At 47.6% G+C, this 13,931-nt stretch overlaps 1 protein-coding gene across 19 annotated transcripts in view; it reads right to left on the bottom strand.

Annotated features, from left to right (window-relative positions):
• The window catches only part of MYCBP2 (MYC binding protein 2), a 376,578-nt gene extending 368,154 nt beyond the window's left edge, over positions 1–8,424 (bottom strand). For 10 of the 19 annotated variants that reach the window (XM_075918847.2, XM_075918850.2, XM_075918846.2 and 7 more), the window contains exon 1: positions 7,565–8,423. In XM_075918847.2, coding sequence (XP_075774962.2) covers positions 7,565–7,845 — 281 coding nt within the window. In that variant the 5' untranslated portion in view covers positions 7,846–8,423. Of the gene's footprint in view, positions 1–7,564 lie in introns of all 19 variants that reach the window. The other 9 variants (XM_075918843.2, XM_075918845.2, XM_075918849.2 and 6 more) reach the window with 3 other exon arrangements.
• Between the last annotated feature and the right edge of the window lie 5,507 nt (positions 8,425–13,931).

The following is a 13,931-nucleotide window of genomic DNA, read 5'->3' as shown; positions in this document are numbered from 1 at the left end:
ACGAGCAGGGGCTGCTGCAGCAGCAGCGCATCCACGGGGAGCCCCAGCTGACCTCTGGAACCCCGCATACAGGGGTTATTGCCAGAGCAGCCTCCACCATCCCTGATAGGCAGCAGGGGAGGGGCAGGGGAGGGGCAGGTGACACTATGGAGATGGTGCTAGAGGGAACTAGCTTAAGATGGCTCCCCCCCCCCACTGCTCCTCAGATAGGGGCAGCAAGGGGTAGGAGCTAGTAGTCAAGTACTTCACTCGACTACCAGATAAGCTTAGGCTTGTCAAGTACTCTCATCCCTAGAAAAGAGTAAAACTTGATGTATAAAAGTCACAATTGAAGAGTCTGCTACTATTCTCAAATTCTTGAATATTTTCAAGTATTGAAAAAATGCATAATTTGTTAGAAGCCTCATATCTCTCGCCAGAATTTGGTCGAGTAAATGCATCATCTCACCCACCTTGTCTCCATTATCTTGGGATCAATACAGTTGCAACAATACTGCATTCAACAGCTTTTGTCAGTTTTCCAATAATATAAATGATCAATGTATAATGTAATATAAATTGGCGTTTTAAACCAGAAAAATCAACTCTTAACAGGCTAGCAAATCTTATTTTACAAAAAGGAAGGAAAATGTGGTCATACAATGCATGAATTTTTCACAAGAAACACCAGTAGCTCACTATTAGTAGTACTGTTATGTAATCTATAATTCAGTCTACAGGCAGTCCCCGACTTACGTGGATCCGACTTACGTCGGATCCCTAGATACGAACGGGGTGAGACAACTCCCGCACATGCGCAGCAGCATTCCCGGGGCTCGCTCACCTGGGTCCTAGGATCCTCCTCCTCCTCAGGCCGGCTCCGACTGGGGTCCCGCAGAGCTGCCGGGCAGAGGAAAAGTGCCTCCCCACGCCCGCTGCCCACCCCCCTGCCAGCAACAGGCTGCCCCCTCCCCTGAGCAACAGGCTGCCGAACAGCAGACAAAAGCAGCCTCTCCGCCCCTCCTCCCCCTATACATGCTGGGCTCCCTGGGCAAACAAAGACTCCACCAAAACAAACAAAGTGCTGGCCTCATTGTGTTAGCAAAAAAAGGACCCTCCTCCTAGAACCCTGGGTGGTGTGTGGAAATAAAGCTATTAGCTCAAAGCATGGTGCAGAGCTGTTTGGTATTTGATGAGTTACTCCTTTAGTCCTGAGTTTGTCACAGGGACAGAAATAGATGTGAAATCTTCTGAACAGGGGAACAGACAGCAAAACAAACATTAGAGGGGAGTTAACCTTTCCCTATGCTATCCAAAACTAAAAAAAATGTTTGGCTAGAGTTTCCCCTACAATAGGTACCAGTTCCGACTTACATACAAATTCAACTTAAGAACAAACCTACAGTCTCTATCTTGTACGTAACCCGGGGACTGCCTGTATTGTTTCTGGCTAAATATGAAAAACTGAATTATAGCACTGTTAGCAGTTCACTGAAGCAATGAAACTAAAACATTTCTGAATCTCAAGGTAATAAGCAGCCTAATGTTTTCAACAATGACAGGTAATGTTATTAGTGTGCAAAACAAGCAGAAGTTTTCCAAGTCTGAACACAGTAAGCAACTTTGTAGACATTCATCAAACTGTGCAGAGTGGGGTAGGAGGAAGAGGGACAGTGCATGTCCCTTCCTCCACTAATATTCCGTATGACATTACCACAAAATACTCCAGTCAGCCCAGTGGTGCGCTGTTTATCTTAGAGAGAGACTTTAAGTCAGACTTCTGATGAAAAACAAACAAACAAAATGTTGTGTTAGCGGGGACAATTTACTACAGAGGATGTGCAGATATCCATCAATTTGCTACAGAGGATGTGGAGATATCCATTAAAAGGGTTGTGTGCTGGTCTAACTAACAGTATCTTCTGGCAACCAATCCAAAGAATTGATTCAAAACCAAGAAGCCAGATTCTTTTCATAAGGCAGTGTAGCATGGAGGAACAAACAAAGGTTGTCCTAAATTAAGAGAAAAGCAGCTACTAATTAATGTTAAATGAATATACTATATAGCACTGGAGTAAAAACTTGACTGCATTTTTAAAAAATTACAATTTTCAATAATACATCTAAATTAGTGTACTTAGAAAGGTTTCAAGCCACAATAGCACTGTTTCCTAATATTGCAATAATCATAAAAAGAGGGTAAACTTAGATTTACCAAAGTTAATTTGTCTTAACGAACCTTAATTATCAAGAAATTTGATATTAGTCATAGAGCTATGTTGAGTTCTTCTAAAAATGTACTTAATGTGCCATTAGCAGAATTCATACTATCTGTATTTTTACAGATTTTAATAACTAACCTCACATAAGAAATATGAAACATCTTTACCTCTGCTTCAAAACTTACTGCTGAATTTTTTCATCATATGGCACATCACTCCTATGACAACTAGTACAAATAACAGGTGCATGTTTATTCATAAATTCAGTACAAGATTATTGAATAATCTATATTTAATTTTGCATTGGCAGTGCTTGGTCAATCTACTATTGCTTTGATTTCCAATTTGCCAAAACAAAGTAAAAGTCTTATTTTTGACAAAATTTTGCTCATCAGAGACATTATTTGCAGCTTCATTGTTACAACAGAGTTTCAGTATGCACTAAAAAAATTTCTGTATCTTCATTATGCAAGATTAGCATATTGTGCCCCAAACTACAGTACTATCTGAATACAGAATGAAATTTCTGAGACTTTACAAGTCAACTTCTATATTTGGTCACAGTTCAAATATTTGAAATGGGTCCTTTAAGAAATTACCTAACTTATTTTAATAATAGAGCAGCAAGCTTTACAGTTAAAACCTTACATGCAGTCAGTTTAATTAAAACCTAATATCGTCAAAGTTATTAACTAATGCAGTGGTTTTCAAATTATGGGTCACAACCCAGTAATGGGTCATGGCATGTCAGGCACTAGATCTCATTGCTGCAAGGTGATCAGATGACCAACAGGAGTGCTAAGGCAGGCTACCTGCCTGTTCTGGCACTGCAGACTGTGCTGTGCCCCAAAAGTGGCCAGAAGCAGACCTATTTCCTTGGCGGGGGAGAGGGAGGAGAGCACATAGGGCTCCGTGCAATGCCCCTGCCCTGAGCACTAGATGTGTCCTCCCATCGGCTGGGAACCTGCTGCTAGCTGCTTCTGGGGTGCAGGATGGTCTGTGTTGCCAAGAGAGGCAGGAAGCCTGCCTTAAGTACCAGCACCTTCCCCCTCTCGCCCCCGACTGCACCACTGACTGGGAGCGCTCAAGGTAAGCCCCTCCTACCCCAGTCCTGATTCACCTCCCTGAAGGCAGTTTCCTCCTACACCCCAAAGCTCTCCTTGTCAATCCCACCCCAGAGACCCCATTCTAGTCAAATTATGTTGGGTCAGTGGCACCAACAATTTTCTTCAACTGGGTCATGAGAAAAAAAAGTTTGAAAAAAATCACTCAACTAATGCATCTAGTTATGGCTAAAGTTGAATGAAAAAGGATACTTTTAGCAAATATTTTAAAGAAAGATCCGCCTTGTTTTTAATAAAAAACATTCAAAAATCTAGCTCTACTTATGACTACAGACAGAGGGAGGTTAATAATTTGGGATATACTTACTATTGTGACAGAGGTAGCACAGACTACCACCATTCTTCTACAGCAGGGCTACTCAACACATGTCCTGCAGGCCATAAGCGTCCTGCTGCCAGTTTGTTTGAGGCCCGCAGCACAGTTTGAGTTTATGTGGGGCTCAAAACACGGTCAATAGGCGGGAACCAAAACAAAAAAGTAGTCAATATAATGGCCTTCTGTTGATATGAGTTTTAGTAGTTAAATTCCTGGACTTTCATTGCTCACTAAAAGTGCTGTCATATGGGTGTAAATTGAGTAAATATTGCATTTTATTAATATCAGCAGAACTGACAAATGGAACCTGTATCTTGTGTAGTCTTGCCTTAATCTTTGTATTCATGCCCATCAGTGTGAAATAAGATATTTGCATATATATTTGCATGTATATGAAATCACACTTAAGTTGCAGCCCTTGGCATGTGCCGTGAGTATCACTGTGGCCCCCGGGACTTCCAATGTTGAGTAGCCCTGTTCAACAGAGAAACTGCATGCCACAATTCTTTGCCAGTGAGACACATATCAGGGTTTTGGGGGATTTTTTATTTTGTTGTTCTTGGTAAAGAGTTCTGATTAGGAGATTGCTTAGCTGTTTCCAGTGTAGTGACAATAACTGTCACTGCTTTTAAAAAGTTCCATGGATGACACTAGCAAATTAGGATCAAATTCACAAGTGCTCTGTAGTTGCTTGTACAGCTCTAATGACATAAAGCAGCTATAAACCTTACTGACATGGCTAATATATTCTGGCTTCTTTGTGGTGCTTCAAAGTGATTCAAAGAAGCCAAAATATACCAGCGAATCTGGCCTTAGTTTACAATTTCAAAATAGCTTAAGACTAATATACTACACATCTTTAACACAGCAAAACCATTAACTATCATATTTAAGTTTGTTTTGTCTTTTAAAAATGTCTAACATGAACCTCATTTAAAAATAACTATGTTAAACCAGAGTTTCAATAGACACAATGTATCTGGGATTTCATAGTAAAAAACATAACAAAAGCATTAATAATTCCAAAACCAACCATTATAACCCCAAATATAGACAGTGTTACATTTAGAAGAAATCCAAATTTGTTAAAGGTATGAAAACAAAGTTTAGACACCAGAACAATATTAATTCTACTCTCTCATGACACCTTGCAATAACTACATAGTTAAGGGTGAACTTGAATCCCCTAAATTGAATGTTTGTAGTCCCAGAACAAGTTAAATCAATGTTTAAGGCTCGTGATATGAAAACATTAAGACAGAAAAATATGGAATCACAGAATAGACATAACAAGAACAGTAAGATTTACAGGTGCTGTCTGAAATATTACAGTTTCTTAGTTATACAGCTTAGATAGAATCAGGTGGTGTACAAAAACCTCCACTAAGATCAAGGGCCCAGAGCCATCTAGTGGCCATCAGATAAATCAGAAGGTTGCATTATTCTTGTGGTTTGCAAAATTACTTTTCTCTTGTAGACACAATGGCTACAATTAATTACTGGACCTCCCGTTCTTTTGAAAGGGGGAAATAATTAGAAAAAGCAAATTCAAACTATAAAAATGTTTCACTGACATTTACCAATCAAGGCTGATTCACGAAGCTAGTATTTCCTTTGCGACTAGACTCTGCTCAGCCTGTCACAACTTAATTCAACTTGAGAATAAAGACACCATCCTTCCAGCTCCTGTACTTAAGTGGTTCTCCAAATGGAGACAAGAAAACATGTCACTGAACTCCTCAGCAATCTCCCCAGAAAAGAATGAAGGATGCACACAGATCCCACTCACCTGGAAGATGAAACCAAAGCATGTGATCACAATATTCTCCCACATCACAAACGAAGCAGCCACCAGCCTAACAGGCTAGGGAGAGGCAAGCACCCTACTCACTCCTGCCCTTTCATGTGGTGGCTCCAACACCAGGCTTCCCAGGAACTCACTGCTTATTCAACACAGACTCTGCAGCTGTCATGTAGCTGGCAGGGTCTAAGCTGTCAATATGTGCATTCATGTCTGTCCCCTTCAGTGCTGAATGGGACAATCAGGCTCTGCAGCTTCCGCTTCCATACACAAGATGCAACATTTGCACATCTCTAAACTGCTGCTCTCAGCAAGAAACAGCCACATATAGGGCTAAGGTTGCTATAATCTCAAATGGAGCTGTAAGCATTTTAGTTGGACGAAGCCTCATTCTGTCCTGCTCCCAGTTCTGGGCAGTACCCCAGTCCATACTATCTCAAGAGCATCTCAATACCCAGCTTCATCTGCAACAGCAGCTGCTGCCACTTCATGATGACCCTCAACCCCAGCAGTTAGAGCTTGCAGTATCAGAACCCAATTTGTGCCAGCTACCTTCCCCCCCCCCTTCTCACCCCAACAGCCCCACAGGATTCCACTTAACTGACTCCACATGGAACCCACATCCAGCCTCCCCTTTTCCCACCACTGCTGCAGATTGTCCCATAAAAACTTTGAGAGCTGTTGCTGCGGAGTAGGATGACTTGTAGTGTGCCTGTGCCCCATCTCATTTTCCTACCACTTCACACGCTCCCAGTGCTACTGCTGGGCAAGAAAGCAATCTGGTGTGATAACTTCCATCTCTGATCCTGCATCCCTCCCACTTCCCCCCAGCCTGTGCATTACAAACCATGGGGAAGGGTACCTGTCTAGGATGACAGAAAAGGGTTGCAGGATGGCCTCAAGACAGGGATAAGGGTTTGGGGAGTGGGGCTTCCCCGGGAGCCTTTGGCAAGGTATTCTGCATGAAGACAGTGTACCTGGCCAAGGGCTGAAGGGGAAGCAGACTTAAAAGGGCCATAGGTTTTCAGAGAGAAGCCATCTTGCCTTAAGTCAAAGTACCAGGGCAAGGAACTTGTCCTGGTGAGGGAACAGTAACTAGAAAATGGGCGCAGTACATGACTGTCCATAACAAGATTGAGACTATGCAGCTTTTAGCAACAAGGCTGTGTTGACACTTTTGCCAACAAAATACTTCTAAGCTCCCTGCAAGCAGCTTTCGCTTTGTCGGCAGGAAAGCACACCTGCCAACAAAGCAGTGCTGACACTTGCACTTGCCGCAACAAAACTTTGGTAGTCCAGAGAGAGGAGATTTAAGCACTCATGAACAACAAAAGTTTTGTCAATCAATTGCAAGTGTAGTCATCATAACCTAAAACTTAGATGGTGGGTCTCACACCTGCCCAGGAATCTAAGACACCAGCTGTGTAACCTCTCTGGGTGTTAAACAATAAGTGTAAAACATGCCACGGCAGATCCAGTTGGGGCAAGCACTTTGACTGCTCTAGAGAACTGGACAGGCGCACCCATTAAGCACCCAATGAGCCGGCTGGCAGGGATTACAGTTGCAGAGGAAGTGCATTACCCACCCAGTAATAGACAGCAAACTGGATGCTGCCTAACAGAATCACCCTGTCATTAATAGTTACTGGGCCAGGCAATTTGTTAAAGAGGGACTCCAGAATTGAAGAAAAAAAAGAAAGAATTGAGCTCTGTTCCCGGGGCGCACCCTGGGGAGGAGTGTAAGAATATTATCCACATGGTAGTTCTAATGGGGGGCGATTTGCCTACCCCACAGCCCCCAGGAGGTTGGGGTTAACACCTAGCTCGCTCATTGTATAACTCTGGGTCCTGGGGGAAGGGGCGGTACCTGCCCTTTGACTCAGGACGGGCACATGGCGAGTGGGTGCATTATCTGCATAGTTGGGAAACCAGGGATTACCTGCGCGGATGCTCTAGGTAGCAACGGGAAGGGATGCATTACCACCCTGATACACTCGTCCTCTGTCCTAGGACCTCGCTGGCAACTCAAGTGAAGCCTGTATGACACGCCAGATAGCTGGCTAATGGCTGCAGGGAGGGCGGTCCGCCTGGCGCGGGAGGACGCGGCCTGGGGGTGCGTTACCTGCTCGGGTGGCTTCCCGGATCCCTGTCGCTCAGCGCCGCCGTGTAAATCTTCCGGTAGGTGTCTGCCAGGGCCCGGCCCGAGAGCAGCAGCTGGTAGCGGTCCCGGCAGCCCGGCGGTGGCGGCCCCGCCGCCCCTGGCAGCGCGCCCAGCCCCATGGCTGAGCTCTCCTCGGGCCCCACGGCCCCGGCCGGGCAGGAGCCGCTGGAAGAGGAGAAGCAGCAGCCGCCCTCGGCCCCTGTCTCGGTGGCACCGGCGGCTCCTGCGGCGGCCGCGCACATCCCCCTCCCCGCCCCCTGGCGGCTGAGCTGCCTCCCGCGGCGAGACACGGTCACAGGCGGCTCCCGCTGCCCTCACCGGCGGGGCCCGGCCATGGGGAGGCCACAAACGGCAACGCCAAGCCGGGCGCTGCTCATCCGCCCGGGCCGGGCGCGGTGACACCTGGGCCTCGGGCCGCGCAGCCGGCGGAGGCCGGTCCCGGAAGGGCCGCGCCGAGGAGCGGGGGGCGAGCGCGTGTATCCGCTGGCGTCCCGCGGGCCCCGCGCCGCTCGCTTCCTCCTCCCGCTGCAGCAGGGGGCGAGGCCGGCGCCGCGTCCCCTCCTCCCCCCTCGGAGTGTCTCCCAGCCGCCGCCGCCCTCCGCGCAGCCACCTCGGCCCCACCCCCCTCCGAGTGTCAGACACACACACACACGGCGCGAGTGCGCAGGCGCGGCAGCGCCCTCCCCGGGAAATCCGGGAGCGCGCGAGCCTGTCAGTCTCAGCCGCCCCTCCGCGCGTTGGCACCTGCTGCGCCAGAGCGCCCCGGCTCCGGTACCCAGGCTGCAGCGCCGAGCGGCGGATAGCGGGGTGGCGGCTGCGGCTTACTCAGCCCTCCCGCGACCCGGTGCGTGCATGTCTGCACCATACAAGCGCTCCCCCGGCTGCCTTCACACGCATCACACTAATGTCTCAGAGCTCAGGGCTGGTAGGCACTTTGTGAATTATGCAAGGCGTGGTGTGGCCAATTTTAGCAGTTGGGTCTTCAGGAGAAACACGAATTGATACAAGGATTGGCAACACAGTGGTCAGAGCTTTATGTCTGCAGTGATTGTTACCGTCGCAGAATTTAGTCCTGCATACGGGGTCTCAGCTTTTGTTTTACAACTACATTTCTAGTCCTTATAGGTGCAGAAATAATCTAAGGTGAGCCTAATCCAATGGGAGTTTGCTGAGTAGGACACAATGCATGTGAGAAGAGACAACTGTCAAAGTTTTCTAAGCCCAAAATTCATCATTTCTGCGATGGAATTTCTATTTTTGCTGCACCAAGGAGCCTGGTTTATTTATTTTTATCTTCCTTTACTACTAGAGCCTGCCTGCTGCGGCCTTTTTGTTTCCAGCTTTCCCAGCAAATAATACCTATCTGGATAAAGGAGCCAAACAAACAATATCAGATTTTATACAATCCTAAAACTGGAAGAAATCTCCTGGGGTCATCAAGTCCAGTCCCTGGCAGTCATGGCAGGACCTAGAATCATCTAGAACTTTCCTAACCGCTATTTATCTAACCAGCTCTTAAATATCTCCAATGAGATTCCATAGCCTCCTTAGGCAGTTTATTCCCATGCTTAATCACCCTGACACACAGCTTTTCCTAATGTCCAACCTAAACCTCCCTTGCTGCAGTTTAAGCCCATTGCTTCTTGTTCTATCGTCAGAGGTTAAGGAGAACATTTTTTCTCCCTCCTCCTTGTAGCAAATGGGAGAAAAATACTTCTAAAAATGTTTAGGTATATTATTAATATAATCCAGACGCTGAGTGTCTTGAAAATGTGCGTATTTAGCAGCATGTTGTACATGTGTGTGACATTAGTGATAACAAAAGATTCGAAGAGAAGGATATTGGCGTGCAAGAGGAATTTTTATAGAAAGATCCTGAGAATAGGATGGATGCAGAAGGTTACCGACGAGGAATTATATAGGAAGATAGCTGAAAGAGAATCTACTGCAGAAGGTTATACAATGGAAGTTACAGCTATTTGGGCATATCTGCAGAATGAAAGATGAGCAAAAAGTTAAGACCCATTCAGCATAATGAATGGTCTGAATAGGAAAGGTGTACCCCACAGAGAATGGGAAGATGACATAGTAGATTGATGCGGAGGTAGTCCACAGAAACTAAGCCACTCCGCACTGGACAGGGAAAGATGGAAGGAAATAGGGAGGCACTGGACACCAATGGGCGCTGAGCCCATGGTTGTTGATGATAAGGAGGAGTGGGGACCCTCTGGCATGTGGCCCAGACCCTACCCCTTGCATAATTTCATCAAGCCTGCAGCAAATCTCTGTGCCATGGGCTGGAAGCCCTCAGCCTCGCAATTTGCGTAGCTTTTTCCACTCCTTTTTTCGGAAGAGGTTTTTCCAACATTTGGCCTGTCTACACTGACATCCTTCTTCCTTGTAAAATGATGTTTACAGGGATGCCGAAAAAGCGTGTCTGCTCTTCCAAAAGAAATTTCAAAAGAGCAGACGTTCCCTGGATGCAGCAGAGTTTTTCTGGGATACTATCAGTATCCCGGAAAAACTCTTTAGTGTAAACATAGTCTGTGAGTGCAATCCAGGAAGCTCTGCAGGAAGCTCTAATTTTTTTGCTGGCACCATCCCCACAGCTCCCATTGACCAGGAACCATGGGCATTCTCTGCAGGGGCATTCTCTGCAGGGGCATTCTCTGCAGGCAAGGGCAACACACTGAGTCACTTCTCCCCACAGCCTGTGACCATGGGGACATGTGCCGGCCACTTCCGAATCTGGGACCTGCTGTAGATAAGCACCCCACACTCCCTCCTGAACCCTAATCTCCTACCCCAGTCCTGACCTCCTCTAGCACCCTGACTCGCTCCCAGACCCTGTACTAGGGATGTTAGATATCAGGTAATTGAATAGTCGAGTAACCACATGAATTCTTATCCGTTACTTGACTACTCTGTAGTCACTGGGTGGGAGGCAGCAGCCAGTGTGCTCTGGTCCCACTCCTGGGAGTTCCCTGCCATCATGGGCTACAGCCTTTTTATCAGAGGCAGTAGCATGGGGTGCCAGGCAGGAGCTGGTCTGTGAAGGGAGCCTGTTTAAAAACCAGCTCCCCATGCAAAGCAGCTGTCTGCCGCCCTGCACTGCTGCCTCTAGATCAGATCTAGAAGCAGCAGCGTGGGTTGGCAGCATCTTCTGTTCATGGGTGTCCGAGCTCCCATGGCAGAGGCTGCTTCATGGCAGCCTCCCTTGCCCCTCCCCCCTGCCTTGGCTTATCGGTTAATCGTATAGTTAACTACATATAGACTTCTCCACCCTGCCCCATCCTAAGCCCTCTCCTGCACCCCAAATGCCTCATCCAAAGCTTTACCCTAGAGCAGGGGTTCCCAACCTTTTTTGGTCCCCGTACCCCCTTGGCTTTTATTAAACCTTCCCGTACCCCCTATTCAATATGAAAGGAAATAAATTTTAGACTCTAGAATCCACAACTTTTTTCACTAACACTACTACTTTTGGAATATTTCAATTAGTTATTTACCAAATATTCCCTGGACCCCCTTGACAAGCTTCTCGTACCCCCTGGGAGTATGCATACTACACTACAACCCTCTACCATATCCTGGATCCCCCCCTCCAGCACCCTGAACCCTTCATTTTTCGGTTTTCAGCTTTCCTGACTTGATAGATTGGATGCCATTGCAATTTACAACAATCCCAAAGCATAGGAAAAAATCAAAGCCTCTGTGCCCCCCTCACCCTGTGAGGCTGTGTGGCCCATGCCTTTTTTTTCTGAGGGGTCAGTAGTTAACAGTAGACTGGTAGGAAAAAGTTTCCATACCCTTGATACCCTTTATAATGCCTCATTAATTCGGATAGCATTTTATAACCATAGATAAAGGCATGTTCCTTCTCCCAAAAAGTTAAAACTCTAAGGCATGGGTTCCCAAACTGGGGGGCATGAAGAAATTCCAGGGGGGACATGAGGCAAGGCAGTCCCTCCTCCCCCAACCCCCTCCAATCAAGTTTTCCAGCCCTGGTCAAAGTTTCTTTTTTTTTTTCCCCCTCAACAAGTTTTGCTGCTATTTTTTGGAGTGGGGGCTTGAGGGTTTTTCAAAAATCAAAAAGGGGCCTGATGCCGAAAAGTTTGGAAACCACTGCTCTAAGGCCACTTCTACACAACACACTTTGGTTGTAGCAAGTTACATTATTCATTGTAAAGCTACTGCAATTAATATATAGCTCATGCATGGGCATATTTGGCTGATTGCTTCCCTCAGAAAAACTTTGGATACTTTCACCTATCGAGTTTGTAAGTCCTTCCCCTTGTGCATACTCACCAAGAGTGCCTGTTTTGATGCACAGTGCAATGCATCTCAGGTATGCATCCAGTATGCCACACTCCACTATCTAGCACACTGTCTTTTGGAAAATGCATTACAGGCAGTCCCCAGGTTACGTACAAAATAGGGACTGTAGGTTTGTTCTTAAGTTGAATTTGTATGTAAGTCCGAACTGGCTCCAGATTCAGCCACTGCTGAAACTGATCAGCGGCTGACTACAGGAAGCCCTAGGCAGAGTTGCTCTGCCCCCGGCTTCCTGGAATCAGCCGCTGATCAGTTTCAACAGCGGCTGAATCTGGACTCCTGGTTCAGAACAGCTGGGGCACTGCCAGGTAGGTCCCCGCAGGACCAACCCGGCAGCACCCCAGCTGCTCTACCCCAGGCGTCCCGCAACAAAAGCCTGGTCTGCTGGGAGGGGGGCGGACTAGCTGAGCCCCCTCCCCCCCCCAGCAGACCAGGGAGCCCCGAGCAAAGCCGCGGAGGCGCAGAGGTCCCGCCGCCTCTACGGCTTTGCTCCTGTCTCCCTACTGTGCTGGAGAGTCCCTCCCAGCACACCAGGGAGACCCGGAGCAGCTTTTCTCGCCCCGGAGGACACGGTGGCGGGACCGCTGCGCTCTGGGCGGTCCCGCCGCCCGCGAGCTCCGGGGCGAGAAAAGCCCCGTTCGTAAGTGCGGATCCGACATAAGTCAGGGACTGCCTGTATATGGCAGAAATGGGTTATGCATGGGTCATTTGGAACAAAGAACCAAGCTCCCATCACACAAATTTTTCCATCCCATAATGCCATCCATCCCCATTGTTTTTGTAACTTAAAAAACCATCTCAGAAGCCCCTGCAACACTTTTCACTGTCTATGACAGAAGCATTGAGCTCTACAGAGCCCTGCACTATTGTCAAGAATGTTGCAAATGGAGGCTGCACAATCCCCTGGTACTTGAAGATCCACAGAAATAACTGAAACGCTGAGGGATATGGTGGATTATTTGAGAAAAGATTGCTAAGGAACATAGCAAAATCCTAATAAAAGTTGGTGGTGGTAATCACAGACCTTTTGTAGATGATAAACACTGCTTTGAGGCCTAAAAAACAAGCACTTACTGAAGATCACATTGTATTACAGGTTTTGGACAATGAGAAGTGGAAAGGCTACACCCATGGATCTGTGAGCCAAGTTTGCCCCAGCTCTCTGGTACAAAAACATCAGGATGGAAGCCGCACTGACAGTTGAAAAGGAAGCTTTGCTACGAGTCAGTGGAAAATTATTTCCTAGTTGTAGAGTCCACACTGGAGGCCATTGCCATGTACTTGTGTAGAACTGAATCATCTCCCGCTGCACAGGACTGTGACTCAACAACGTGCAGGACATAATAGATAGATCTGCCTCAATGTGATTCCTGAATTGCAGTGGGCAGAGAGATGGCCATCCACATATCTGTTCTGGTACCAGCCCAACTTGCCTCAGAGTACATCAACCAAAGGAGATATTTTATTGACTGTTATGCAAGTGTTCATGGATCACCAGGAACACTTCACTGACATGGACATGGACTGGTCAGGGAAGTTGGATGAAACTCACAGCTTTAAGAACCAGAAAGCTGCAAGAACAGATATTTTTTTCCTGACAGGTGAATTGCCATTGGTTATACAGGCAGTCGCCGACTTACGCGGATCCGACTTATGTCGGATCTGTACTTACGAACGGGGCTTTTCTCGCCCCGGAGCTCACAGGCGGTGGGTCGCCACCTGTGTCCTCCGGGGCGAGAAAAGCTTCTCCCGGTCTCCCTGGTCTGCTGGGGGGGTCCAGCAAAGCTGCTGGACCCCCCCAGCAGACCAGGGACACCCGTGCAAAGCCGCCCAGGCGGCGGGACTCCCGCCGCCTGGGCGGCTTTGCTCGTTTGCCCCGAGCAAAGCCGCCCAGGCAGCGGGAATCCCACTGCCTGGGCGGCTTTGCTCCTGTCCCCCTGGTCTGCTGGAGGGGGGGTCCAGCAAAGCCACTGGACACCCCCCCAGCAGACCAGGG

The sequence above is a fragment of the Pelodiscus sinensis genome, chromosome 1, assembly GCF_052426305.1.
Source record: "Pelodiscus sinensis isolate ZL-2025 chromosome 1, ASM5242630v1, whole genome shotgun sequence".
NCBI lineage: Eukaryota > Metazoa > Chordata > Testudines > Trionychidae > Pelodiscus > Pelodiscus sinensis.
The sequence above is the reverse complement of the archived record's forward strand: the minus strand, read 5'-3'. Positions and strand labels throughout refer to the sequence as shown.